Genomic DNA, 27,037 nt, shown 5'->3' with positions numbered 1-27,037 from the left:
AAATTTTGTCTACCCAAAAATTTCAGATGTACAACTTTTCACAACGAACTGGGAATATTTGAATTCAATTTATCCTGATTTCTACTAAGGAAAAGTAATTCGAGAAAAAATAGTATGTATATATAAATCTAAGTACTTATTATGTAATGCCATGTATATTTTTAAAAAGCAAATACTAGGCTTAGAATTAAAAGAAGAACACACTGCCAGTCCTTAAAAACAATTCAGCAATCTTATAAAGTATTCTTTTAAATAAATTATACCAAAATCCATGTTAAATGTCTAAAATGACTTACATGAACTGACATGCAAGATGGCCAAGAAAACATAAACCCATATATCTGCTACTTTCTATTTAAAAAAACACTTTAAAATATGCTGCCAATCAAGTACAAGAATTTTAAAAATAATATTGATATTTAAAAAATTATTTCATTGGCTTAATACTCTAATAGGTAAGAAAAAAGTAAACTACATCAGAATCATGATTAGGCCAAATCTCATTAATCCCAAAATGTCAAATTACCCAACTTCAATAAGAATTTTCTTGAAACAACAATAAAAAATCAAATACGTAAGCCATCAAATAAAAATAATCTACCTTGAAATGGGCTATTAGACTGCTGAGCAAGGGTGATATGCTCTTCACTAAGAAGGTACACAGGTTGATGTTGGTTAATTTCCACACTGGTACAAACATTGCTATCTCCATGCAAGAAAAAGGTGAAAGAGCAGGACAAGTGTTCACTAATAAAGAAGAAAAAGTTATATTTTAGTGATAACATGCCAAAAAAAATAACTTGCTTTTCTTTATTATGAAGTTATACCACAATAATACATATTTTCTTTATCCCAGAAATTCTACTGCATCATCTGAAGGGGAAAAAAATAACAAATCTGAACAAAGATTTAGCTACAAGAAATGTTCTTCACTGTTTATAGTAAAAAACGTGCAAATAGAGGAATCAATTAAATAAGTTAGGTGTACACACACACACACACACACACACACACACACTCTTACAATATAGCCGCAAAAGTAAGTAAAGGTGGGGACTAGGTTTAATGGAAAGGGTAAGCTGCCAAAACAGTATAGTCTCAATTTTTCAAAAAGGAAAAAAGAGCCTGGCTGGCATGGCTCAAGGGTTGAGTGTTGACCTATGAAACCAGGAGGTCACCGATTCGATTCCCTGTCAGGGCACATGCCTGGGGTTGTGGGCTCGATCCCCAGTAGGGGGTGAGCAGGAGGCAGCTGACCCATGATTCTCTCTCATCATTGGTGTTTCTCTCTCTCTCTCTCTCTCTCTCTCTCTCTCTCTCTCTCTCTTTCTCTCTCTCTCTCTCTCCCCTTCCTCTCTGAAATCAATAAAAACATATTTATAAGCAAAAACAAAAAAAGGAAAAAAGAGTATCTTTGGTGAAAAAAAGTCTAGGTGTGCAACAGAATTAAGGGTGACCTAATTTTTACTTTTGTTCATTTCCCCTCTATATAAAAAATAGATATATTTCTTCATTTTATTATTTCTGAAATTGCGCTGCATGTGATCAATCAAGCATTAAATGTACTGTTCTTCCCCCAGCCCCAATGAAGTTATTTTAAAGCAATGATGGGTCTTACAATTGAAGGCATCCTAGAATCAAAGCTACATGCAAAACAGAACACCTTATGAAATTTAGATATGGCCTGGTATACAGGTCGGAAAATAAAACTTCCCCAAGTAAAAAAAAGCAGATGTGTCCTTAAGATAAAAATTAGAAAGGTTAAGTGGCCCAGAGAGAATTTTGTACACTAAGAAGAAATCTACTTTTCTTATTTCTTCTCTACACATTTATCTTAATACGACTTAATCAGTTCTTTAAAATATAACAGTAAGCTCATAACCTGTTGTATGTATCTATAAGCCCTCTGAATTTATTTCTGGACAAGGCAAGGGCACAATAAATTAAAATTAAGTTATAGTAAAAGTAATACTATAGCTAACAGAAGTGGGAAAACAGAAGGTAGGAAAGAGGTGAAGAGTAATGGAGAGCTGAGAATATCATCATTGAATATATTCAGGGTGGGGGAAAAGTAGGTTTACAGTTGTTCGCATGGAAAATAGAACTAATAAATAATAATACAAGAATAATCTCTGCATATTAACTGTAAACCTACTTTTGCCCCATCCTGAATTAGGGAGTCAACAGGTAATGTCTAAAGTTGATAGAACAAGAAACTAAATTTTAAGCTTATCATTCAATGTCAAAAGAAAAACTGAAAATAATATAGCTGAAAACAAATGTAACTAAAAAAAACTTATCTTTCATGGCAAAGAATCAGTAGAGTTGTGTCTAAAGTTGATTAATTAAGGCCTATAGGTAAAGCGTTTCTGAAATTATGGCAGTAATCATCAAAAGAAACAAAAACATTTTAAAAACAAAAATAAAAAAAACAAACAAAACCTGGTTACTTTCAGGGAATGGGACTAGAGCAATTACACAGCAATCTTAATTTTTTCTAAATTTATAATACCATTCATTTTGTGTTGCTTGCATCGACATAACTTTAAATTTTCAAAAAATTTATGAATTCGCCCTGGCCGTGTGTTGCTCAGTTGGTTGAAGTGTCTCCTGTACTCCAAAAGGTAGTGGGTTTGATTCCTAATCAAGGCACTTACCCAGGTTGTGGGTTCAATCTCTCACATTCATGTGTTTCTCTCTCTCCCTTCCTCTCTCTAAAATCAATTTTAAAAATTTTTATGAATTCTATACATTAATCCCTTTCCCCATTGAAGGGTCCTTGTTGAAGATCATTTGAACACATATATGAAAGTGTTTATTTCTGGATTTGATCCTTTTCCACTGGTTTACAAATCTGTCTTCATGCCAATACCATGCTTTTTTTTATTACTGTAGTTTTGTATTATGTTTTGCTCACCCCTCGCTTTATCCAGGCTCTTTGGTGTGATTTTGTAGTTCCTCCCATTAGAGGTGAAATATACTTCCCCAACCCTTGACTTAGGCTTGCTTTGTGACTTGCTTCGGTCAAGCAGAAGCTTGAAATGTGCTTATGCAATCTGGCTTGCCCTCCAGTGCCTCTTTCATCACCATAAGAACATGTCCTGGCTGACTTGCTGTTCTAAGATGGAAACACCTCTACCCAGCCTATAGTTTACTGTGTGGACTAGACTGGCTAATCTCCATTTGGCCTGCAGATACTTTAATAATAATACATAACTCATGTTTTTTGTTATTTTGTGTTGTTCTTATCCCCACCTGAGAATATTTTTTCCATTGATTTTTTTTTTAGAGAGGGGAGGAGGGAGGGAAGGAGGAAAGGTAGGGACTGTTTTTGCACTCATCCCTACCAGGTCAGGGATCGAGCCCACAACAGAGGAACGGGGCCCTTGACCGGGAATCAAACCCACCACCCTTTGGTCTACGGGCTGATACTCTAACCACTGAGCAAAATAGGCCAGGGCATAACTGATGTTTTAAGCCCTTATGTTTGGGAGTGGTTTGTTACACAGCAATAGCTGGTACACAAATTGGCACCAAAGGTGAGATGCTACCATGACAAAAACCTAAATATATGTGGCATTGGCTTCAGGACCAGGTGATTGGTAACAGGAAATATAAGACACTGAAAAATGGTGAGAAAATTATTATGTAGGGGGTTGGGGAAATGGTGGACACATTTTATACAATCAAAAAATACTTCATAGCACTGCTGCTTAAAATAATCTGGACAGCAAAAGACGTGCCTAATGAACTTACAGAGTTGGGGGAACAGATCAAGTAAAAATGTAATTTGGTTGTCAGCAGCTATCTAGCTATACAGTAGGTCCCAGGTTACGTCGGAGATCCGTTCCTATGGCACGATGTAAAGCGATTTTTGCCATAAGCTGGAACCCACCTACCTAAGCACCTACGTCACTCACATGGAGCACATACACAGCAGTAATGAAGTGAAATAGTAAAAAAATTTTAAAAGATAAGAATTCCTGACCTTTACTTGTGGTAAATAAATAATAAAAAACATAAAGCACATATGTATATACGTCAAAATAATGGAACTTTTTTAAAATAAATAAATGGGAGATGGTGACGTAACCATGAAACAATGTATGTCGAGTCGAGTCCCGTGTAACCCAAGGAACGTCTTCTGTATATATAAAAGCCTAAGCAACCGTTGCAACCGAATGACCGGTCACTATGATGCACACTGACCACCAGGGGGCAGATGCTCAACACAGGAGCTGCCCTCTGGTGGTCAATGCACTCCCAGCACGGCACCCAGCCCGGGCTTGGGCTCCTCCCTGGCTGCCTGCTGCTTTGTGCACTGCTACATCCCTCGAGGGGTCCCAGATTGCGAGAGGGCACAGGCCAGGCTAAGGGGCCTCTAGTACTTGATAAAGTACTAAAAGAGATGAACTCAGGAAAGAACTTGCTGGTTTGCAAACATAATTTAGAAAGAATAGAGACAGCCCAGAAACTATAGGGTTAGAAAATAAACTGTTTCTGAACAAAGTAATGGTGTGCCCTATATTATAACACAGCCTCGAGGAAAAGACCAAATCTAGAATGTGTTAATACAAACATGAGCCCAGATGGTATGGCTCAGTGGTTGAGCACTGACCTATGAACCAGATCATGATTTGATTCCTGGTTGGGGCACATGCCCAGGTTGTGGGCTCAATCCACAGTGTGGGGGCATGCAGGAGGCAACCAATCATTGATTCTCTCTTATCACTGATGTTTCTCTCTCTCTCTCTCTTCCTCTTGAAAATCAATAAAAATAAAAATATATTTAAAATTTAAAAAAAGAATACAGAATACACATGAATCTTGATACCAACTGAAACATCAGGATTTCTTTTTAATTATCCCCAAGACTCAATACATTTATTTTTCTCAAAAAAATGCATGTAATGTAAACAAACATAGATACAACTCGTTTTGTTTCTATGTTGTAATGCAAATGTAGCCTTGTGGTTGTGAGTGTCCTCTTTTCTGACACAATTTTTCTATAATTAGGTTGAGTTATAGAGCATATAAATATACAATATAATTTCTAAGTAGCATTATCATCTTAGTAAACCATTAATGTTTCATTTCTGAGAGTGATATGTCCATTATATGTATTGACACAAAACAGGCAGAAATCAATTTTCAAGGCATTTTTCTCTCTAAACAATAAAAAAGGAAATGAGAATTTAAAAGCAAGACAAAAATGCTTTTAAAAATAAGAAAAGTTCATATTCCACTGGTTAGAATGACTAGAATACATTTTTTAATGGTATGAGATTTTTACAGGTTTTTCAGGAAACCTTACAAGGCAAACATTTCTTAGTAGAGGAAGTAAAATTTTAAGTGTTCAAAGGGGGAATTGCTAACTGAAACTACTATGTCAATAAAAACATTTATTAAGTAAGTGACTCAAGCAAGAATAATATAGTAGGTAGAGAAATTATAATTTGATTAGTTTTAGGAATCAAGTAAGTATGCTATACAAATGATTATGAATGCTGTGTGCTTTCTCAGTAACTGAGCAGCAGATTTTAAAATCTGAATTGCAAATACTTCCAACAACATTTGCAAGTATAAGCAACAACCTAAAATAGTCTGATGTTCTTTATCTTTAAAAGACAAAGAGGATAGGAGACCTGAATTTTATATCTTCATATTTACTGTTCTGTTAATTAGTGAAGTATAGTTCTTAAAAATATAGCTTTCAACTATGTTTCATTTCATACATAAAATATTAAATGAGAATAAAAATGGATATTCAAAATGGATTTTTGCCATGACATAAAAAACAAATAATCTGACTAAAAATTTTCCTAAACAGATTACTATAATCTAGTAAATGTTAAAAAGAAGTGCATTACTTAAGTTCTAATAAATATTACTTAGGAAATTAAGTGTAATCTGATATATACAAAAATCATGGCCCATAAAAATGAAGGCCAAATATAGCCTTTCCATATGTCCAATGAGCACATGACAATCTTAACAACTTTCAAATCAAAAAAAAAAATTTGGCTCTTTGATGTAAAGTGATCCATTTGTCTCCAAGGGGTCTTGGTAAAAACCTAATATTCCAATATGCAAAACATGATCAATTTCTCAGCTCTATTTATCTGCACTGCCCTATACTCACCAGCAGTTCTCAATTGTTGTCTATGATTAAGTAGAACATCCCCTTCTATATAGTGCTAGCATGTTCTCAAAACGTAGGTTTACAGTTGTAAGTACAAGAAACAGTTTATTCTTGTATTACATATTAATTACTGTATTGTTTTCCATACGAACAACTGTAAACCTATTTTTGCCCACCCCTGTATAGTCTTATCTAATTTTAAATGGTTTAAAATAAACCAAGTTTGTGCATGACCTAGGAGAAAAAAACTATACATTCTAAATATTAAATAAAATTTCTAGAATTCTTACATTAAAGGCAATATTCTAGTCAGAAAATATAGGGCCAAAAAAATGGTAAGTAATACTGCCATACTAAATTTAGAATAGTTCTTCTTTCAAGGAGAGATATCACTGATAATATCTTTGGTACTTAGCACTTAAAAAAAGTGAAGTTAATCCCAGCCGGTGTGGCTCAGTGCTGAACCAGGAGGTCACGGTTCGATTCCTGGTGAAGGCACATGCCCAGGTTGCTGGCTAGATCCTCAGTAGGGGGCGTGCAGGAGACAGTAGATCAATGATTCTCTCTCATCATTGATGTTTCTATCTACCTCTCCCTCTACCTTCCTCTCTGAGATCAATAAAAATATATTTTTTTCAAAAGGTGAAATTAAGCCTTAACTGGTTTGGCTCAGTGGAAAGAGCGTGTTCGATTCTGGTCAAGGGCACATGACTGGGTTTGCGGGCTCGATTCCCAGCAGGGGGTGTGGAGGAGGCAGCCGATCAATGATTCTCTCATCATTGATGTTTCTATCTCCCCCTCTCTCTTCCTCTCGGAAATCAATAAAAATATTTTAAAAAATAAAAAAATAAATAAAACATTTTTTAAAAAAGTGAAGTTAAAACAAATACATGTAACTACAATGAGAATCCAAGGTACTATTAACTACCATAAAGTAATTACAGAGGCCCAGCTGGCATGGCTCAGTAGTTGAGCATCAACCTATGAAGAACCAGGAGGTCACAGTTTGATTCCTGGTCAGGTCACATGCCTGGGTTTTGGGCTGGATCCCCAGTGTGGGGCATGCAGGAGGCAGCCAATCAATGATTCTCTCATCATTGATGTTTCTATCTCTCTGCCTCTCCCTTCCTCTCTGAAATCAATAAAAATATATTTTAAAAGAAAAAAAATGGATGCCATTGCTCTCCAGAGGCTTACACTGTAATAACCAAAACCAAAAGGTATGAGTGAGGCAAATTTACAGGTGAAACTTAACAGTCATCTGTTGTAGAAAAATGTTCCTTGTTTAAGTACTAAAATTAAAAGATTCTTTATTCCTAAAACAGAAAATGAAAATATGCTTATAATAAAGCTAGCTGTTCTATAACAGTTTAATATGTGTACTACTTTTGGAGGCTCCATATCTAACCTATTTTTAGCATTTCTATTGGGTAGGTACAGACAAATGATCTTATTTTGCTGGTAGGGAAGTCACGGCACAAAGAAATTAGATGGCCTACGATCATAAGACTAGTTAAAGGGAAAGATAATTTCGCCCTGGCTGGTTTGGCTCAGCAGATAGAGCATCAGCCTGCGGACTGAAGGGTCCCGGGTTTGATTCTGGTCAGGGGCACATGCCTGGGTTGTGGGCTCGATCCTTAGTGGGGGGCATGCGGGAGGCAGCCCATCAATGACCCTCTCTCATCATTAATGTTTCTATCTCTCTTTCCCTCTCCTTTCCTCTCTGAAATCAATAAAAATATATTTTTTTAAAAAGGGAAATGATAGTTTAAAGCCCTAGTCATCCTAACAACCAATTAAAAATGGGCAAAGGACTTGACGACACACATTTATCCAAATAAGTTATACTAATGGCCACTAAACACACAGAAAGATGCTCAACATCATTAATCACTAAGGAAATGTAAACCAAAACTACAGTAAGATACCACTTCATACCCATAAAGTTAAAAAAAAAAAAAAAAAGGAGGAGGAGGAGAAAGGAAAAAGAAAAGAAAAAGGATGCAGAAAGTGGAACCCTTTTGCACTGCTGATGGAAATGTAAAATGGTGAAGCTACTATGAAAGGAGAGAGTATGGTGGTTCCTTAAAAAGAAAAAAAAACTAACATAGAATTACTATATAACCCAACAATTCCACTTTGGATATATTCTCAAAAGAATTGAAAGCAAGGACTGAACAGATATTTGTATACCAATATTTATAGCAGCATTATTTAGTATAGACAGAAAGCGGAAATAACCCAAATGTCCATGGACAGATGAATCAATAAACAAAATGTGGTATAAAAATACAACAGAACATTATTCTGCCTTAAAAAAGAAATGAAATTGTGATGCATGTTACAACATGGATGCAAACCTTGAGCATATTATGCTAAATGAAATGAGTCAGCCAAAAATACTGTATGATTCCACTTATATAAGATACCTAGAACAGTCAAATTCATTAGAGACAGAAAGTAGAATGGTGGTTACCAGGGACTAGGAGTAGAGGAAAATAAGGAGTTACTATTTAATGAGCAGATTGTCAGCTTGGATGATGAAAAAGTTCTGCAGATAGACAGTGGTGATGGCTGTACAACGTGAATGTACTTAATGCCACTGAGCTATAAAATGAAAAGTGGTTAAAATGGTAAATTTAGTTGTGCATATTTTACCACCACTCAAAAACAAACAAACAAACAAAACACCACCCCTAATCATTCTAATTCCTAGATTATTCTATTAATTCAATTGCTCCCAAACCTGTCTTTCACCCGGAGATATTTAAAAATTCTAAAGCCCAGGCTCTCGTTAATCTCTCAAGGTGATTCTACATCCAGACAAGTTTAGGAACTAATGCATGACTCTGTATTTCTGTAGTCCTAATAGTAATTTTTAAAATTTCTTAAATTTACAGGTATAATTTCAATGTCTGGTATCCCCTTGAAAAAGAGATCTATATTAAAATTCAGAAGATAAACATCTTATCAGTGAATTTTGTATATACTTCTACTCACTTAGTGAACACATTACTGACCTTATACAGTAAAGAATTCTTAGAAAGCAACAACATATTATTCTGGTTTACTAATTCAAGTGCTCTGTAAGTACTTTTGTTTTTTTCTTTTTTAAATATATTTTTATTGATTTCAGAGAGAAAGGGAAAGGGAGAGAAAGAGAGAGATGGAACCATCAACGATGAGAGAGACTCATTGATCTGTTGCCTCCTGCATGCCCCACACTGTGAACAGAGCGCACAACCCGGGCATGTGCCCCAACTGGGAATCGAACCATGAACCTCCTGGTTCACAGGTCCACACTCAACCACTGAGCCATGCCGGCTGGGCTTTTTTCTTTTTCTTTTTAATCCTCACCCAAAGATATGTTGTACTGATTTTAGAGAGAAGGGAAAGGAGAGAGGGAGGGAATCAATGTTTGAGAGAAACATTGATCAGTTGCCTCTCATAATTTTCACGACCTATAATCCAGCTCCAACACTTACAAGCTTTATGACCTTGGACAAGTTAGTTAATCTCTTTGTGCTTCAGGTTTAACAACTGGAGTAAAATGGGGATGCTGTGAGAATTGAGCTAATACATATTAAGCCCTAATTTCAAACACTGTGTAGACAATTCTGCTTAGGCAAAAACTGCTCACTCCCTTCTCCCCTTTTCTCTATTTTCATTCATATCTAAAACCAATAGTTCAAAAAGATAGACCTTTAAGAATCATAGTAAGGCCCAGCCGGGTGTGGCTCAGCAGTTGAATGTCAACCAAGGAACCAAGAGGTCACCGGTTTGATTCCTGGTCAGGACATATGCCTGGGATGCGGGCTCGATCCCCAATGTGGGGCGTGCAGGAGGCAGCCAATCAATGATTCTCTCTCATCATTGATGTTTCTATCTATCTCTCCATCTCCCTTCCTCTCTGAAATCAATAAAAATATATTTAAAAAAAATAAGAATCGTAATAAGAAATGATAAAAGCTTACAGTAGGCAGGCTCTTTACATTATTCCAGGTCAGAGGAAAACTTAAGAGGCGCTCACTCTCTGAAATGGATGAAACAAGGGGACTCAAGCACCCAGAGACACTAGATATAGCTGAGGTGATGTATTTAAAAGAGGAATTAAGTAAAAAATCTCAATACTATACAAGTAATCCCCAATATAAGTATGCAAGTATAGTACCCTTTCCTAATAGGCTCTCTAAACATTGACAACGAAGTTTATACACTAGTCAGGATACTGAAGAACTGCTCTGGGAAAACTAACTTAAATGGGTGGGAATGAGGGGACACATACAGACTATTGAGCAACAGGCACCCAATAAAAATGGCCAGGTCTCTAACAAATCACCCTATTAAAGCCTGCAACTTCATGCCCTAACCAGTTTGGCTCAGTGGATAGAGCGTCGGCCTGTGGACTGAAAGGTCCCAGGTTCGATTCCAGTCAAGGGCATGTACCTTGGTTGCGGGCACATCCCCAATAGGAGGTGTGCAAGAGGCAGCTGATCGATGATTCTCTCTCATCATTGATGTTTCTATCTATCTCTCCATCTCCCTTCCTCTCTGAAATCAATAAAAATATATTAATAAAAAAAAAAGCCTGCAACTTCATGCTACTCAATACATAGACTTTCCAGTCAGCATTTTAATGCCCCAAAGTCTGAAGAGTAGGAAAGGAGGTAAGTCAGACATTCGGGATCCAAACATATTACTTCTCACATACTCCCTTCTCAGGAAACTACTGGTGGATGGCCACTACCAAAACAGTTAAGACAGAAAAAAAGGAAATATAAGATCTAGGAAATAAGGGATCCAACACAGACAGGCAAAGGGAATTCCCAAGATGACTGCTATGAAACAGACCTATAGAATGACAACCAGTTGGAACTGAAGAATGAAGGGCTCCAAAAGCGATGTTAATAGGAGAGGGAGAGAGGAAAAAAATAAAATAGATTACACAAACTCCTTAAAGGTAAGGAGGGAGATTTACACTTTTGGTAGATGGTGTAGAGGTGAATTATCAAGTAGTACATAGATCAGGGATGTAAAGAGCCAGAGAATAAATATTGTAGGTTTTGTGGGTCATCACTATACAATTTTGCTTCAGTGTGAAAGCAGGCATAAAATAAACCATTAATGAGTTAGCATGGCTGTGCTACATTATAATTTTATTTACAAAACAGGTGGCAGGCTACATTTGCTCTGTGGAGTGGTAGTTTACCAACCCCTCACATAGAAAATTAAATAAAAGAAGAAATAATCATTAACACTAGGGAAAACAAAAAGATGTGGAAGAAATGGAATATAATCCTAGTACACTATATGGCTCAACTATAAATAATATTTATATAACCATAGTAATATAAACAACAGGTATTGTTTTTACCAAATCTTATAACTATCCTGGCAAGACAAGGAAAGAGATTAACCAAAGAACATATACTTATATATTGATAGCCCATGGACACAGACAATAGTGTGGTGAAGGCCTGGGGTGGGGCGGGGGCTGGGTAAAGGGGGGCAAAGAAGGGGAAAATGGGGGACATCTATAATATTGACAATAAACAAAATAAGAAATAAAAAGATAAGGAAAGAGAGAAGGGAAAAGAGTGTATACAAGTACGCTAATGTCCAAGTGTTGGGCATTGGGGGGTATTAGGAATAAAATACCTAAACCATCAATAGAAAATCAATAGATTAAGCCTGAATAACTGAAATAACTGAAAACTCAAGAATAAGTATGCTATTTGCTTCTTAAACTTTAAATAGGTAAATTAAAATAAAGTTAAAAGAATTAAAAGAGATTGCCTCTGAAATTAGATTACATCTAATAGTTGGGATTCAGGACTGCAGCTTTTCATTTTAAATTATGGTAATCTGCCTGACTTTTTAAAACTAAAGAGTGAGCACTGCTAATTGCTTACCTGATAATCTACTTCCTCTTCTAATTGCCTACTTAATATCTACTCTCCATTTTTTCTTATTAACCAAAAGCCTTATTTTGTTCAGAGGGGTAATGTTCCCATACAAAAAAATGTACATTTCTCTCAGAATAGCCAATATGTCAGCTAAAGTTTCCAGAAAAGAATCTATTTTCTGACCTAAGGGTCAATCCCCCTTATTGCTTCTTCCCTTCCTTCCTCTTCCTGCCTAGAATCCACTGTGATTGAAGTCTGGAGATACAACACCTACAGGGACCATCAGAATAAAAGTCAAAGGCTCAAGATGACTGAGTAGAAAACTCCTGGGAACCCGAGTCCTTGATGACATTATTGAACAGATACACCAGTACTGAACTATCTACCTCCAGACTCCTTGCCAGGTAGTTAGGTTTGCAATCATTTGCAACTGAATGCATTCCTAACTTGTACAGTTATTTTGTTCACAATAAAGGTTTATTTTAATTTTCAAAGAAGAAAAAAATGAAAGAGCCTTGATTTGTCCAGGCTTATCTGCTCATCCATTTTACTAAAACTAAAAAATACCCCGTTTTGGCTCAGTGGATAGAGCATCAGCCTGCAGACTGAAGGGTCCTGGATTTGATTCCAGTCATGGGCACATGCCCAGGTTGCAGGCTCAGTCCCCAGTAGGGGGTGTACAGGAAGCAGCCAATCAATGATACTCTCTCATCATTGATGTTTCTATCTCTCCCTCTCCCTTCCTCTCTGAAATCAATAAAAATACATATATTTTTTGAAGTATGAAAAAACTTCACAAGCGCAAGAAAAAGATGTGCACATGACATAAAAGATGGCATCTCAATAATGATTACAATAACAACCAAATGTTTATTTCTTATCTGCACAACTTTTAGGGAAATCTAATACATGTCCTTCATTTTATCTTCTTCCACATCCCATCTTACTCACTATTACTTCACCTCTATTTTTTGTTTGTTTGTTTTGTTAATCCTCGCCAGGAGGATATTTTTTGCATTGATTTTTAGAGAAAGTGGAAGGGTGAGATAGAGACAGAGAAACATCGATGAGAGAGAGACACATCAATTGGTTGCCTGCTGACTGGGGTTGGGGATTGAGCCTGCAACCAAGGTAAGTGCCCTTGACTGGAACTGCACCCACCACCCTTCACACTCTAACTGGCTGGGACTATTTAATCTTGAAGTTTCACTAATTCAACAACTACTTGGCACTGAATCTTCTAACAGATTGTGCTTTATAGTATTTGAATTACAGAGAATTACAGTAGCCTAAAGCTATTAACCGCCTCTATCTAAAACTACTCTGCAAAGTTGTCATAAATTTTCTTAATTCAAAGTTCAAAAAAATTATAAACACTCCAAGATTAAACATGTCTTGGAGAGGAAAACACAATCTTAAATTACTTTAAAGCAAAACGAGAGGTCTAGAAATGTAAAAGGTTAACTTAACCCAAAACAAAACTATAGGTCACTATCTTTAACAAGTATTAAATTAATTTTTTTAATATACTTTTTTATTGATTTTTTACAGAGAGGAAGGGAGAGGGATAGAGAGTTAGAAACATCGATGAGAGAGAAAAACATCGATCAGCTGCCTCCTGCACACCCCTCCTGGGGACGTGACTGCAACCAAGATACATGCCCTTGACCGAATCGAACCCAGGACCCTTCAGTCCGCAGGCCGACACTATCCACTGAGCCAAAGTGGTCAGGGCAAATTACTTAAATTTTAATAGAGCACTGAGAATAAACATTTCCACTAGCACTAAAAAATAACTTCAATGCATAAACTTCTGCTTTCATCACACATTTTTTTCTATCATCCCAAAATAAACTTAGGTCACTATATTGACACACAACGTATTCCCACGGCAAGAAAATTCTTACAATGTGTAAATGAAAGGGTTAAGGAGACAAAGAAAACTGAACACTTATAGTACTTTGCCAAAGTTAGCTCCCTAAAATATGTCTGTAATACATTAGCTTATTTTAGTCCACATTTTCTATAAAGCCATAAATACTGACAAATAAAAAAACATCAAGTAAAGAGTTTAAATACAATAGCTTACCTTTTATTTATAGGCTTTTCATCTTTTTCATAAGGCTTTACAAACCACTTGCCAATACGTACAAAGTTCCGGTTCATTAAACACCGTTCCAAAAGATTGTGAACTGCTTTGAAAAGCAGAGTACGGCATTCATAAGAAAGTCCATTCTCCCAAACTCCATCTTCCTCTTCTACAAGAGAAAAATGAAACAAAAAGTAAAGTAGTGGCACCATATCTACTCCGAGCCAAGTAAAAAGTGTTACAGTTTAAACTAAATACATAAGCCCTACTTCACCTCAGTATATTGAGCTACAATCACTTCCATATATCTCTAGACATTAAAATATCAGGTTTCAAAATTACTCCATAAGGAATAAAAGGCCCAAGTGCCATGTATGCTATTAAATTACCTGAAAATTATTATCCCACCATATAAAAATATAACACTATATTGCAAATATAATGATTTGGTCTCTGTATCAATGTAAAGGACATTTGTGAAACCTGGGAAATATTAAACACACTCTATACCTAAGATGCTAATTTCTAAGCTAGTTCACTTATTACTTTGTCCTAATTCTTCCATTCAGCCTGCCAAAAAAACTAACCAGTTAATAATTAAAATCAAAACAGTTTATGTCCATCAGCATTCTAATCCATGACTCAACTATAAGATAACTATGAATAAAAAAGAAGCTTTTGGCTCAAAGCCTAACAAGCAGTACATTATCAGCCACCTTAGGTCTCATTTCAACCAAATGATTCCCATGACTCAGTATAGAATCCTCTACTTGAGGGAGAAATTTAAAGACTTAAATTCTAAATGGTACTTCTGATATAAAGTTATAGCTATCTTTACTAACTATACAGCCTCAATTTTGCCAGCAAATCTATTAACCATTCCAATTAACTTACAGATACTACTTCAGCATTTTAACTTTTATCATGTTTTAAACTGTTTTTTCAAATACAATTTAATATCCTTCTATAGCCTACATATCTTTATAAACATTTCACAAATGTTGGTCATCAACTTTCAATTTAATGAGTAACAAAACCTTTCTTAATTTAATAAAAATGTATACACTACTCCAAGCATGTCAAACTCACGGCACACAACAAATATTTTAGCGGCCCAGCCAATATGACGATACGTAAAAAATGTTTTAATAAAAATTTTGTAACTTAATTTTTACAATATCCTGTTATACATAATTATTAATAACGAACTACAACGATCGATAATGACTGATTACTATAACCATGTTGCATTCATTTTCCTTACGCACAGGCGCACCATTTCTCTTCACTAATACTAGCAGCGAATATATTAGCAGCCAACTGCCATGTCATTAACCTTGGACTGACTTATTTGGTGTGCACAACAGGAAATATTTCGCTTTCGGAGAACAAGAAAATAGATTTGCGTTACCCTTATTACTTTGTGCAGTGTCTGGTAAGTTAATGTTCAAGAAAAAATACTAATTTTTATTAAAATGTTCTATTATTTTATGTTAACAATTACTCATTTATTTCAGCCCTTTGTATTCAGCATGTCTCTATTGAAATAAACCTACGTTTCTATGAAAATTGAAGCTTTTTATTTTTGTGGCCCACATAAAATTAAATCTTGTTTATTTGACCTGTGTTAGCCTTTGAGTTTGACATGCTTGCACTACACCCATAGAAAAATAATAAACTATGATGCTTTTGAATAAAAGCAGAGACATTAAGAGTGACACATGGGCCCAACCAGCATGGCTCAGTGATTGAGCCAGGGGGGGTCACAGTTCGACCCCAAGTCAGGGCACATGCCTGAGTTGAAGGCTCGATCCACAGTGTGGGGCATGCAGGAGGCAACTGATCAATGATTCTCTCTCATCACTGATGTCTCTCTCTCTCTCTCCCTCTCCCTTCCTCTGTGAAATCAATAAAAATATATATATTTTAAAGTGACACATGATTTATATTCATAAGTTGCATGACAAATTGGTAGAATAAACATTAACTAAAAAGCATAATGACTGAACTTTAAACTTTAAGGTTGAATTTGTTGTTATTTATAGAGTCTCCTAAATTACAGTCATCTTTCAAATTAACTGTTTCCTCTTAAAAGGTAAGCTTTAAGAAAAGGTAAGTTTTTGAAAGTGACAACTTGAGAGTTACAATAATTTTTAAATCATTAATACCTGGCACTAATATTAAATTTAAAAAGTTCTTCATATTCTATTATGTTATAGATATTCTTATCTACTTCTATTTAAAGCCTTAGCTTTACAAGTTTCACCTGATTGAACAGTAGGCTAAGAGAAAAGGGAAGTGGCACATAGTGACATTGCTTTAATGTTTAAAGGTCTGGATCACAAGCATATTTGTGAGTTGCTAAGAGAAAAGAAATCTTTCTCAATCAATCTACTTTCAGCTTAATCAGTTTCTATCATTTCAAAATTAAATAGCTATATTAAGAGTTTTGCCTCAAATTATGTGACATGATTATTAAAAATGCGTCCTTAATTCTAAGAGAATTATGCTGAAAATACCTCCAACTCTTCCCTTCTTTATAATCTATTTAGTATACTTTATTTTTGTTGCCTTTTACCTCAAAAATCCTTACCTTCTAAGAAGCACAATGGTTGTAACATTTGTCCTACACAAGTAGCCTTTACCAAAATCATTTTTCTACTTCTAAGTTTTAAAGCATCAAAAATCCAAGACACAGTTACCATTACACATCAAAGCTGTAGTCACTATAAACTTCAAGTATCAGAAAATTACGCACTTAAAACTTGAGACTGAATTTGCCTTTTTCCCCAAAAGAGTAAGTTAAAAAAAAAATCTTTGGCATAGCAGAGGCTATAACACAATGATTTATATATTTTCATATAAAACTCTGAAATTTTTGGTTTTGTTCATTAAAAAAATTGATTTCAGTTAACCTATAGTTAAATGATTTTAAGAATACTAAATGTAGTTTAGAAAATTAATCAGTATTCATTTCCAAGCATTTCTCCCTCATTGCTCTAAATTTTATCTAGAGAAACTCAAGTGAACTCAATTCTCATTTTACATTATATCCTCAAATGCCCATAATTCTCATTAACATTAAATGAAGATAATGCATAAAACTAAGAAAAACAGACCACCTCTTAGAGTTTTCTAAAGCGAACAAATCTCTGAGTACATCTTCACCTGTGACAAATTATATTACACTAATATAATTTCATTTTTCATTGCTGAGGAAATAATGAGAATTAAATTCTAATAACACTCAATAAAAAGCCTGAAAGGAAGGGGGCGTCATTTAGAAACAAGAAGCTTACCAAGCCAAGCTTCTAATACCCTAATGTTATAATAATCCTAATAAATGTACTTCTCTACATGTTGTATTCAAAGATATGAAAAGTGAAATGGTACAACTAAGACATAGTGATATGTACCTCTTACACTAATTAAAACAACTCCTCAAATCTCAATGACAGCATTATATTAGGAAAGGGAAGGAAAGAGGAACACATGGCAAATCTTTACCTACCTCTTTTCAACTTAATCAACCATAGCTTAATGCAGGCATCCTCAAACTACGGCCCGCGGGCCACATGCGGGTGTTTTTGCCGTTTTGTTTTTTTACTTCAAAATAAGATATGTGCAGTGTGCATAGGAATTTGTTCATCGTTTTTTTTAAACTATAGTCCGGCCCTCCAATGGTCTGAGGGACAGTGAACTGGCCCCCTGTTTAAAAAGTTTGAGGACCCCTGGCCTAATGGAAAAGGTGTGCTTCATGCATTTAAATAAATGTCTTCTTCCTCTAGTTATCCTTAGAGAAAAGTTTCAATTCTGGGTTTTCAGTACTTTTCCATTACTATTAGCATTAAAACTTTTAATCATTGCTACTTATTTTACAAAGTATTTATTTGAACAATGCAAAAATTCAAATGCTAAATGTGATTACTGTATTTTTTTCTGAGGACACAGATTATAGTGATACCAAAGTATGTGGTAGGTTATCAAAATAATGCTCTGTGAGTGGGGCAAAAAAATAAAAAACAAAAAAGCTAACACACTTAGTACTCATACGCAACATTTTTCTCAAAACTGACATCTTTAAATATCTCCACAGTGATAAACTGAGAGAGAAGGAATCTTTTCCTAAATAATTCTGACAAGCTATGAGAATAAAACATACACTAATGATTAATGAATGGGTCAAAATTATCATGGTAGAAAATATCATGTATTTCCTGAAAGAATAAAGAAAAATTAAATATCTAGTCCAGTGTTTGTCTTGAACAATAATTGCCTACTCATCATTCATTCATTCAACAATATTACTGAGAGCCTTAAACTGGCAGCATCGTTGATAGATGGCAAAACCAACTTTGATTTTAAAATAGTCTAATATATTGATTATTTTTTAAGACTTAAAGAAACACTTTCTTGTTCAAAATGGACAGTACACAGAAAAAATATGGCAAATAAAGTTGTTCCTAGAAGATTAGCCAATTTAAAAAGTTGGGTCACAAGTATCGTGGTACAGAAGATAGAAATAAATTAACTCTCTTCAGGCTACCTGGGGCACAAAACAATTTTTTAGTTTGTAGGTCCCTATACTTGGCAGTTGTTTATCTGTCAATACTGTGAAAGCTGCCACTTAAGGTTAAATTCCACTATAATTAATACCCTTCAATAAAAAAGCATTCAAAATTCAATTCTAAGACTAACCAACGGCCCATTTAGTTTGACAGTACTATGATGAAATTCCAGCATAACTAAAGTATTTGAACATGTTGCTAAAATCCCATTTATAGACTACGGGATTCAGGAAAAATAAATATTTTTGGCTCTGAGCCTGTTTTTTAGTTTTCAAGGTATCAGTTTTTCTCAGTCTCATCACATTCTAGCTTACTATGATTTTTTTTCTAAAGATGCAAAGGTTGGGAGAGGGAGTAGTTTTTGTTTTTATTTTGTTTTAAAGTAAAGACTAAAAGCAAATGGTGACAGCAATAAAATACCAAAAAGGTTAAGACACAGAATGAAAAATCCAGAAAACTTTTCTCCTTTAAGGGCACACTAATGATAGTAAAACAATCTTGCTTTGAAGCAAATTAACAGTACATGTAAAATAACCAATCAGTTCTATCCACTATAGAGATTTTTTTTTAAATATATTTTTATTGATTTCAAAGAGAAAGGGAGAGAGAAAAAGAAATAAAAACAATGATGAGAGAGAATCATTGATCAGCTGCCTCCTGCACACGTCCTACTGGGGACTGAGCCTGCAGCCTAGGCATGTGCCCTTGCCCGGGACCCTTCAGTCCGAAGGCGGGTGCTCTATCCACTGAACAAAACCAGCTAGGGCCACTATAGAGATTTTTGGCCAGAGGGTTTAAGCTAAAACTTTCCCACCATCAACTTTACACTTCTATCATATAAGCACTAAACAAGGTCTGCTACAAAGTTTAAATTTAAAAAATAAATTAAAATTTAAAAGGCTGCAATCAGAGAGGAATTTTGTTCCCTAATCTTTTTTTTTCTTTCTATCAAAACATATTGATATTGATTCAACTATCCATTCTCTTAGAGGGAGCAGAGCAAAAAGTTTTGTTTTTCTTTTTTAAAGTGTTTGGCTTTGCCCAGCTGGTGTGGCTTAGTGGTTGAGCATCGACCCGTGAACCAGGAGGTCACGGTTCAATTCCCAGTCAGGGCACATGCCCGAGTCGTGGGCTTGATCCCCAGTGTGGGGCCTGCAGGAGGCAGCAGATCAATGATTCTCTCTAATCACTGATGCCTCTGTCTCACTCTCCCTCTCTCAAATCAATATATATAATACACTTTTATATATATATATATATATATACACACACACACACACACACACACACACACACACACACACACACATATATGTAAAAGTGTTTGGCTTTCCGATTCAAGGGGTATTTTGAACAAATGCTAACTAGTATTGCAAAATACTAAAACAGGTCTTACTAAAAAGTATTGACCTCTGCTACAAAATAAGTGACTGAGGATTTAAAGTATTTATCAAATCAGATTTGGTTTGCTGCAACAGATTTTTAACAATTAGCAATAAAACAAGTTTATGTTCTATTTCTATACATCAGCTAAACTTGAAAGGAAGGTGACCCAAACATGTGCTACATATTGATATAAGACAGACAGGCAGAAATTTAAAATGCACTATGGAATGTGACCAGACTATTCAGAACTATCAAGATCATAAAAAACAAGGGAAGCCTGAGAAAATGTCTGTCTCGAATAGGAGATATGACAAATAGAATGTGGTATATCCTGGATGAGATCATAGGATATTAGGTAAAGATAAAGAAATTTCAAATAAAGTACAGACTTAGTTTATATTAATGTACCAATATTGATTTATTAGTTGGAAGATGTACCATTCTAATGTAAAATGTTAATAAGAGAAACTGTGTGAGGGATATACAGGAACTCTCTATACTATTTTTGCAACTTTTATACAAGTCAAAAACTGTTTTAAAATAAAAACTTTAAAAAAACATACACTATGGCCCTGGCCAGGTGACTCAGCCGGTTGGAGTACACCAAAACGTTGCAGATTAGATTCCCAGTCAGGGCACATTCCCAGTTGGGGCAGGTATGGGAGGCAACCAATGGATGCTTCTCTCTCAAACTGATGTCTGTCTGTCTGTCTGTCTGTCTGTCTGTCTGTCTGTCTCTCTCTCTCTCTCCCCCCTTCCTTGCTCTCTAACATCAATAAACATATCCTCAGATAAGGATAAAAAAATACACTATGGATGACACAAAGGTGGTAAGAGGATTAAGCAAAGGCAATTCTGTACTTTTATTACTGAATACTTTAGTTAGTAAGAAAAACTGAGACTTCTAATCTTTGCAGAAAGAAATGCCTTTCCTCCTTCCCCAACAAGAAGGGCATTATTATCACCATAATTACAAACATTTAAGTAGTAAGATGTGGTAGGTGCTAAACCAAACAGAAGGACCCTGCCTTGAAAAGCAGCCTCAAACTAAATTAACCAGCTTTTTAGTTACCACCTGGGTCCTTCCGGTTCCCCTTTCCTCAATGCTACACCTCCACTTGGAACTCAGGATTGCCTCCTGCAGCTGATGCCACCCTTACTGTCCAGATGCTCTCTTCTCAGGGGAGCTTAAAAGGAGGAAATAGAGTGCCACAGATGGAAAGAAATGAAAATGGGTTAGCTAGAGAGACAGAGGCGAAGACTAATTACCCCAAAAGGGAGGCAGACGGTGTGTCCCTGGGGCAAAGAAAAGAGCGAGACAAATAAACTCCATCTGAAAAAACCTTACTATTCTTTAGGATATGTCTGATTTAAGTGACAACATTGTAAAGCAAATGACAGGTTAAAAAAATGTTAGAACATTATATAAACAACACTGACTATACAACTTGTTTAAAACAGTATAGGACAGTCTTTGGAACAGCATATATGATTATATACTACTCCTAATATATTTTGGTTGACTATTTCAATTGCTTTCACTCATAAAATCTTAAAAGTTATTTACCATTGAAGGGCATTCAGTTAAATCTGACAACAATTAAAACCTAATCTTCCAAAATTACTTTTATTCACACTCAAAATCAATATCTTAAAAGTACAGGTATTACCATTTTTTAAAATTATGCTAAAAAATTAAACTAGAGAAGAAATGCTTTAAACTGTAATGCAGTTTCAAAAGAAAACATTTAACTCATAACATGAAACTTAGAAAAATATCAACATAGTTTTTTTTTAATATGCATCAAAACAGCTTACATTTAACTTTAATAGGCTTTTAACTTTCAAAACATTAGTCCCACTATGGTAAAATGAAATACTATGTATCTGTTAAAATTATCTTTGATTCCACAAAATGTATTTCATGGAATCTGGGAGAAAAATGGTCTGTTCAGATGCTCTGCCAACTTTACTAAGAAGACTGAAACCTCCAAGAAGTCACTGTAGTTTATCAACAATTATAGTTTGTCTATAATTTATAGTTTATCAACATTAAAACAGTCTTCGAACATTTTAGTAATGTGGTTTTTATACCACCTAAAATAAAGAAAATAGCCTAAGTATACCCAAATTAATGAAAGAAAAAGGAAGTGGGCAGGATTGGCTTTTGGCAATTAAAAAGCATCATCTTGCTGATGCCATAAAGGAATTTTATGTCATGAGATATATGCATATATATATATATATATATATATATATATATATATATATATATACTTATACATATATACAAACACATCATTTTACATAATTAGGAAATATTACACACTTAGAACTAAGGGCTAAACTCTCCAGCAGAGATGTTATTAGGAAAGCTGGAAAGCTAGAAAGCATTTATCATAAAAGAATAGCAACCACTCTCAAAAATAAGGATTAACATGAAGGGTCTGTTCATTAGAAGATGAAAAGCAACCATCAAAACAAATGTAACACATTCTTGCACAAAAATTGGTCTTACTAACTGCTTATTTGAGATAGTCATCTGGATTACATTAGATAAAAAATATAATAGGTCCTATAGATTATAGACAATAGAAACTTCAGAGTACTCAATTTCAAATAACAATGCTTTTTTTTTAGTAATCTAAAAATCCTAAATTTACCTGTCAATAATCATTATTAAACATTCTGCTGGGTCTTTGGTATCTTGCAGCAAACAACTAATCATTTACATTCCTATCATCAGAGATTCAGCTTACATTGACTCTTACAATATAAAGTACACAACCTTCAGTATCTTTTTAAAGTAACATCTGGTCCTAAATAAAAAAATAAAATGAAAGATTTCTTAATAATTTGCTCACAATAAATTTACTTCTATGGCCGAAACCGGTTTGGATCAGTGGATAGAGCATCGGCATGCGGACTGAAGGGTCCCAGGTTCGATTCCGGTCAAGGGCACATCCCCAGTAGGGGGTGTGCAGGAGGCAGCTGATTGATGTTTCTCTCTCATCGATGTTTCTAACTCTCTATCCCTCTCTCCCTTCCTCTCAGTAAAAAATCAATAAAATATATATATTTTTTAAATTTACTTCTATGTAACATTTTAGATTATGTACCAACATCCTAATAAAAGCTAAATAAGTTGGCACTCATCTTGTGTTAATGATAGTCTTTGATGCAACAGTATCTAAAATACAATAATCACTTTCCAAAATAACCAAGTTAACATAAGGCTTCATATGTTAATAAAACAAATTAACTGTATGCCTTGAAAAAATATGAGTAAGTTACAACATTTCTAGATACTCTTACAATTGTCTGCATATTCATATAGAAGAGAGCAGTGGCAGAATTGATTCAAAGTTAAATTACACTTAGCTTCAAAAGTATTATATGACTTTGTTAGGAACTTTATGCTCTCTGATTTCATTTTTCTTAGGTTAATGTAACATTCCTTTCTTAAGCTCTATCTGAGAAATTCATGAAGAAGCTGGGTGGTGGGAGAATAAAGTTATTTAAGGTTTAAAAAGCCTGCTATAATATGGATAATTTAAGCAAAATAAAATAACCACAGTGAAATAAACATAAAGCTGAATGTTTATCTGGCTTCATACCTAATATTGTTCTAACAAAAAACTCTTAATACAAAAGATTTTTGGGGAAAATATACAACATTGCTATATCATTAGCTAGAAATAAGTTGCTTTCACCTGATAAGTCATGGTGAATAAGGTCAGCAAAATTAGGGTCTTCACCCCACCAAAATATCCACAATTCTCTTCTTCCAGGTCTTTGATCTCGACGCCAAACACCAAGTACATCTGCCTTAAGGCAGCGACTAAAGCTGCTCAAAATGGGGTCTTCCTCTGTCACCGGAAACAGAATAGGGGCAGAAGTTGGGCCTTGCCATACATATCTTTTCCATTTAATTCCTGTCAAGTCAGCCTGAAGAAAAGAAAGCGAGATATTTTTTATTACTGCACATTCCAAGTCAAAAACATTCACTATTAAAGTCCCTTATTTCATCAGTACATTACAATTTTTTAGTATATGCTTAAGATCTTGAAAGCAGATTGACAAAAAGATGCTTAATTATGAAAATTCAACAATCAAAATTTTAAGTAAAAGGACAATAAAAGTTTAGTAATTAACACTGGAATGTCACTGAATAGCAAGTCAATAAATGTGCATCCCAAGGAGAAATAAAAGAAATGTAATAGTGATAAATATAAACATGCATTTAATACTGCACACTGAGTAACATTTCCTCCCTAAACTGTTCTATTCTAATTGGTCACATTTGTTCCTTGGTGTCAAACTTGTAACAGAAAATTAATTTTTAAAGACTCATGTTTACGGAAGTCTGAACTATAACAAAAAATTCTTGGTACTTCTTCACATATCCCTTTTAGGAAGTCAAATAGCTGCTCACAAAGAACTGTCAGATTTGTGCTAGTCTATCTGCAAAGAACCTGATCCTAAAAGTACCAAAAATAGACTGAGTCAGAGAAGACAGAAATGTAAAACCTTCGTTTGTCTTGTTACATCTGAAGAGATGCTGATTAATGGACATTGTACCAAAAAAATTTCATAGGGGGAAGGGCATTAAAGGTCTTCATTTAGCATCTTGAAAGAAGTTCAACAGAAGGAATTCGGTAATCCTTTACTCTAACTTAAAGGTGCAAGGTACAGGTGCCAAAACGAAACGGCTGATACATGACTGGCAGTTTACACTTGCCAACCAGTCGTGCTCCGCCCACTCAGCTCACTTACCTATCACATACTCTCTCAGTATTTTTCAAAGCACAGTGAAAATGAAAAAGAAAAGCCACCGAAACTTTAAAGCACTGAAGCTGAAGTATTGTCCAATCGAGGACTAAGCATCTGCAACAGTTGGTACTTTTTAAAGTCTTAAAACGGTGGGATGCTCCCAGACCTGGGCCAACCTACACAATTGTCATCCCTCCATCCAGCTTCCCCAGACTTTTCAATAAAACGTGGGGCCGGCTGCTCAAAATGCTAAACACGCAGGCAAAACAAACACACAAATATTTAGCGCAAAAAAACCACAGCACCTCCTCCCTTAGCCTGTTCCACTCGCACAGACATCATGTTCTAATGAAAGCAAGATGGCCAGAAATTGTCAAAACGGCAAACTGTTTTCAAAGTTTAAAGAGAAACATATGAAATGGCTTCTACTGTTCATTGCAGAGGTCTGAAATCACCTTAGGAAGACACTAACCTTCTGCTAGTGTGACTCGTGTAAAAAATTGCAAAACGAAAAGAGATTTTTTTTTTTTGGTAAGTTCCGGGGTCCCGTCTACCGGGGGAAACAAATGACCGGAGTTGAGGCATAAAGACAAGTGGGAGTGGGAGGCAGGGACCCACGGCCAATAAGGAGAAAAGCAACAGTGAAGCGACAAACTCCGAGGAAATGTTCATGTCCTGCCAGAGAAGGAGCCCAAGTTCTTGAAGACCAGACTGAGGGGGGAAAGAGTCGGAAACAGGACCAGAGAAAACCCAACTCTCCTCAAACAGAGCCCAGGGCGGTGCGGGAGCGCCCCGTCTCCGGCGGCGCGGGGCCGGCCGCGGCGGGGCCTAGCCGGGACCCGGTCGGACGGACCGGACCCCCTCCCCCACGGCCCAAGGGCGCACCTCGCCCCCTCCCGCCGCCCGCGCCCGGCACTCACCAGGCAGAAGAGGTTACAGTGACAATCTTCCAGGCTGGCCCCGTTCGGCACGAAGGAGGAACTCATCGTCCCTCACAGCAGCCGCCGCCGGCGCCACGACCCACCATCCGCCATTACCTCCGCCTCCGACCGGAGAGAGAAACGCAGACACCGGGGAGGGCGGGGGGGTGCTGGCTGGGGGGACAGTGGAAGAGGAGGCCGCCGGGCCGCCCGCCCTCCCCACCCACCCCCCCGCCGCCGCGAGCAGCCCCCGCCGCCCGCCCGCCGGCACCCGGCCGCCCGGGGCCCGCGCCGGAGGCGGGAGGGCCGTGCCGCGCTCGCCCCGCTGGCCGGACTGTGGCCGCCGCGGAGCCCGCGGACGCTCGTCCCTCTTTGGGGGACAGAGAGGATGTGTGCCCCTTCCACAAGAAAAATAATAAATTACACAATAAATAATTAAAATCGAGTCCGAGAGGGGAAGGGCCCGAGCGCCGGAGGCTTCCCCGGGCGGGAGGCGCCCGCAGAGGGGCGGGAAGGGCGAGCCCAGAGAGGAGCCCAGGCCGCCGGCCCGGCAGCGGCGATGTCCTTAGCCCGGTCTCCTCGGCGGCGGCGGCGCTGGCGGCGTCTGCGGCTCACACCATCCTCCGGCCGTGTCTTCCTGTGGTCCCCGGGCCAAGCCGGCCTCGCGCCTGCTCTCCGGCGGCCTCACCGCCCGGACGCCGTAGTCTCCCCCATTTTGTGGGCCCAGCGGGCGGTGTTTTTCCCCCTTTAATCCGAATTCACGGGTTTTCCCTTCGCTTTAATGGCGGCCACAGGGACCAGCTCGCCCTCTCTGCTCGCCCATTGGCCGGCCCGGGGTCACGTGGGCCCGGGCTCCGTGGGGAGGGGGGAGAGAAGGGAGTGAGGCAGGACCGGGAAGCTGGCGGCGGAGGCGGAGAGCCGGGGAGACTGGGCAGCCGTCAGCTGGCCACTGAGAGAGCGCCACCTGCTGGGTGCCCCGGCCAGTGTAAGATGACCCGGGCCCTGGTCCCAGCTTTCTCCTTCCTTGCTGGGGAGTTGACAGTACAAGAGGGAGGGTTCGCATCGCAAATCTGAGAATTACGTGGAAAGCAGTTTGGATTCTTTGGAAGAGAAAGTGCTGCAAAAATTACGAGCCATTCTCATTCATTTCAGGAGGCCGCTGGGGTGCAGCGCAAAGCCCTGGGCTTGGGAGTCAGACGTTCTGAGATAGGACTCAGCCACTTAAAAGTTGTCATATTGAGAAAGAAACATAT

General features: G+C 37.0%; 1 protein-coding gene across 1 annotated transcript in view; it reads right to left on the bottom strand.

The window, feature by feature from the left end:
* The window catches only part of MED13 (mediator complex subunit 13), an 89,263-nt gene extending 62,680 nt beyond the window's left edge, over positions 1–26,583 (bottom strand). Inside the window, exons 1-4 of the mRNA XM_079798274.1 lie at positions 25,785–26,583; positions 23,805–24,039; positions 14,138–14,306; positions 602–747 (exon numbers count right to left, since the gene is read on the bottom strand). Coding sequence (XP_079654400.1) covers positions 602–747; positions 14,138–14,306; positions 23,805–24,039; positions 25,785–25,850 — 616 coding nt within the window. The 5' untranslated portion in view covers positions 25,851–26,583. The remainder of the gene's footprint in view (positions 1–601; positions 748–14,137; positions 14,307–23,804; positions 24,040–25,784) is intronic.
* Positions 26,584–27,037: the final 454 nt, after the last annotated feature.

The sequence above is a fragment of the Cnephaeus nilssonii genome (assembly GCF_951640355.1).
Source record: "Cnephaeus nilssonii genome assembly, chromosome: 19".
NCBI lineage: Eukaryota > Metazoa > Chordata > Mammalia > Chiroptera > Vespertilionidae > Cnephaeus > Cnephaeus nilssonii.
Note: the sequence above shows the minus strand (reverse complement) of the source record. Positions and strands in the feature narration are given on the sequence as shown.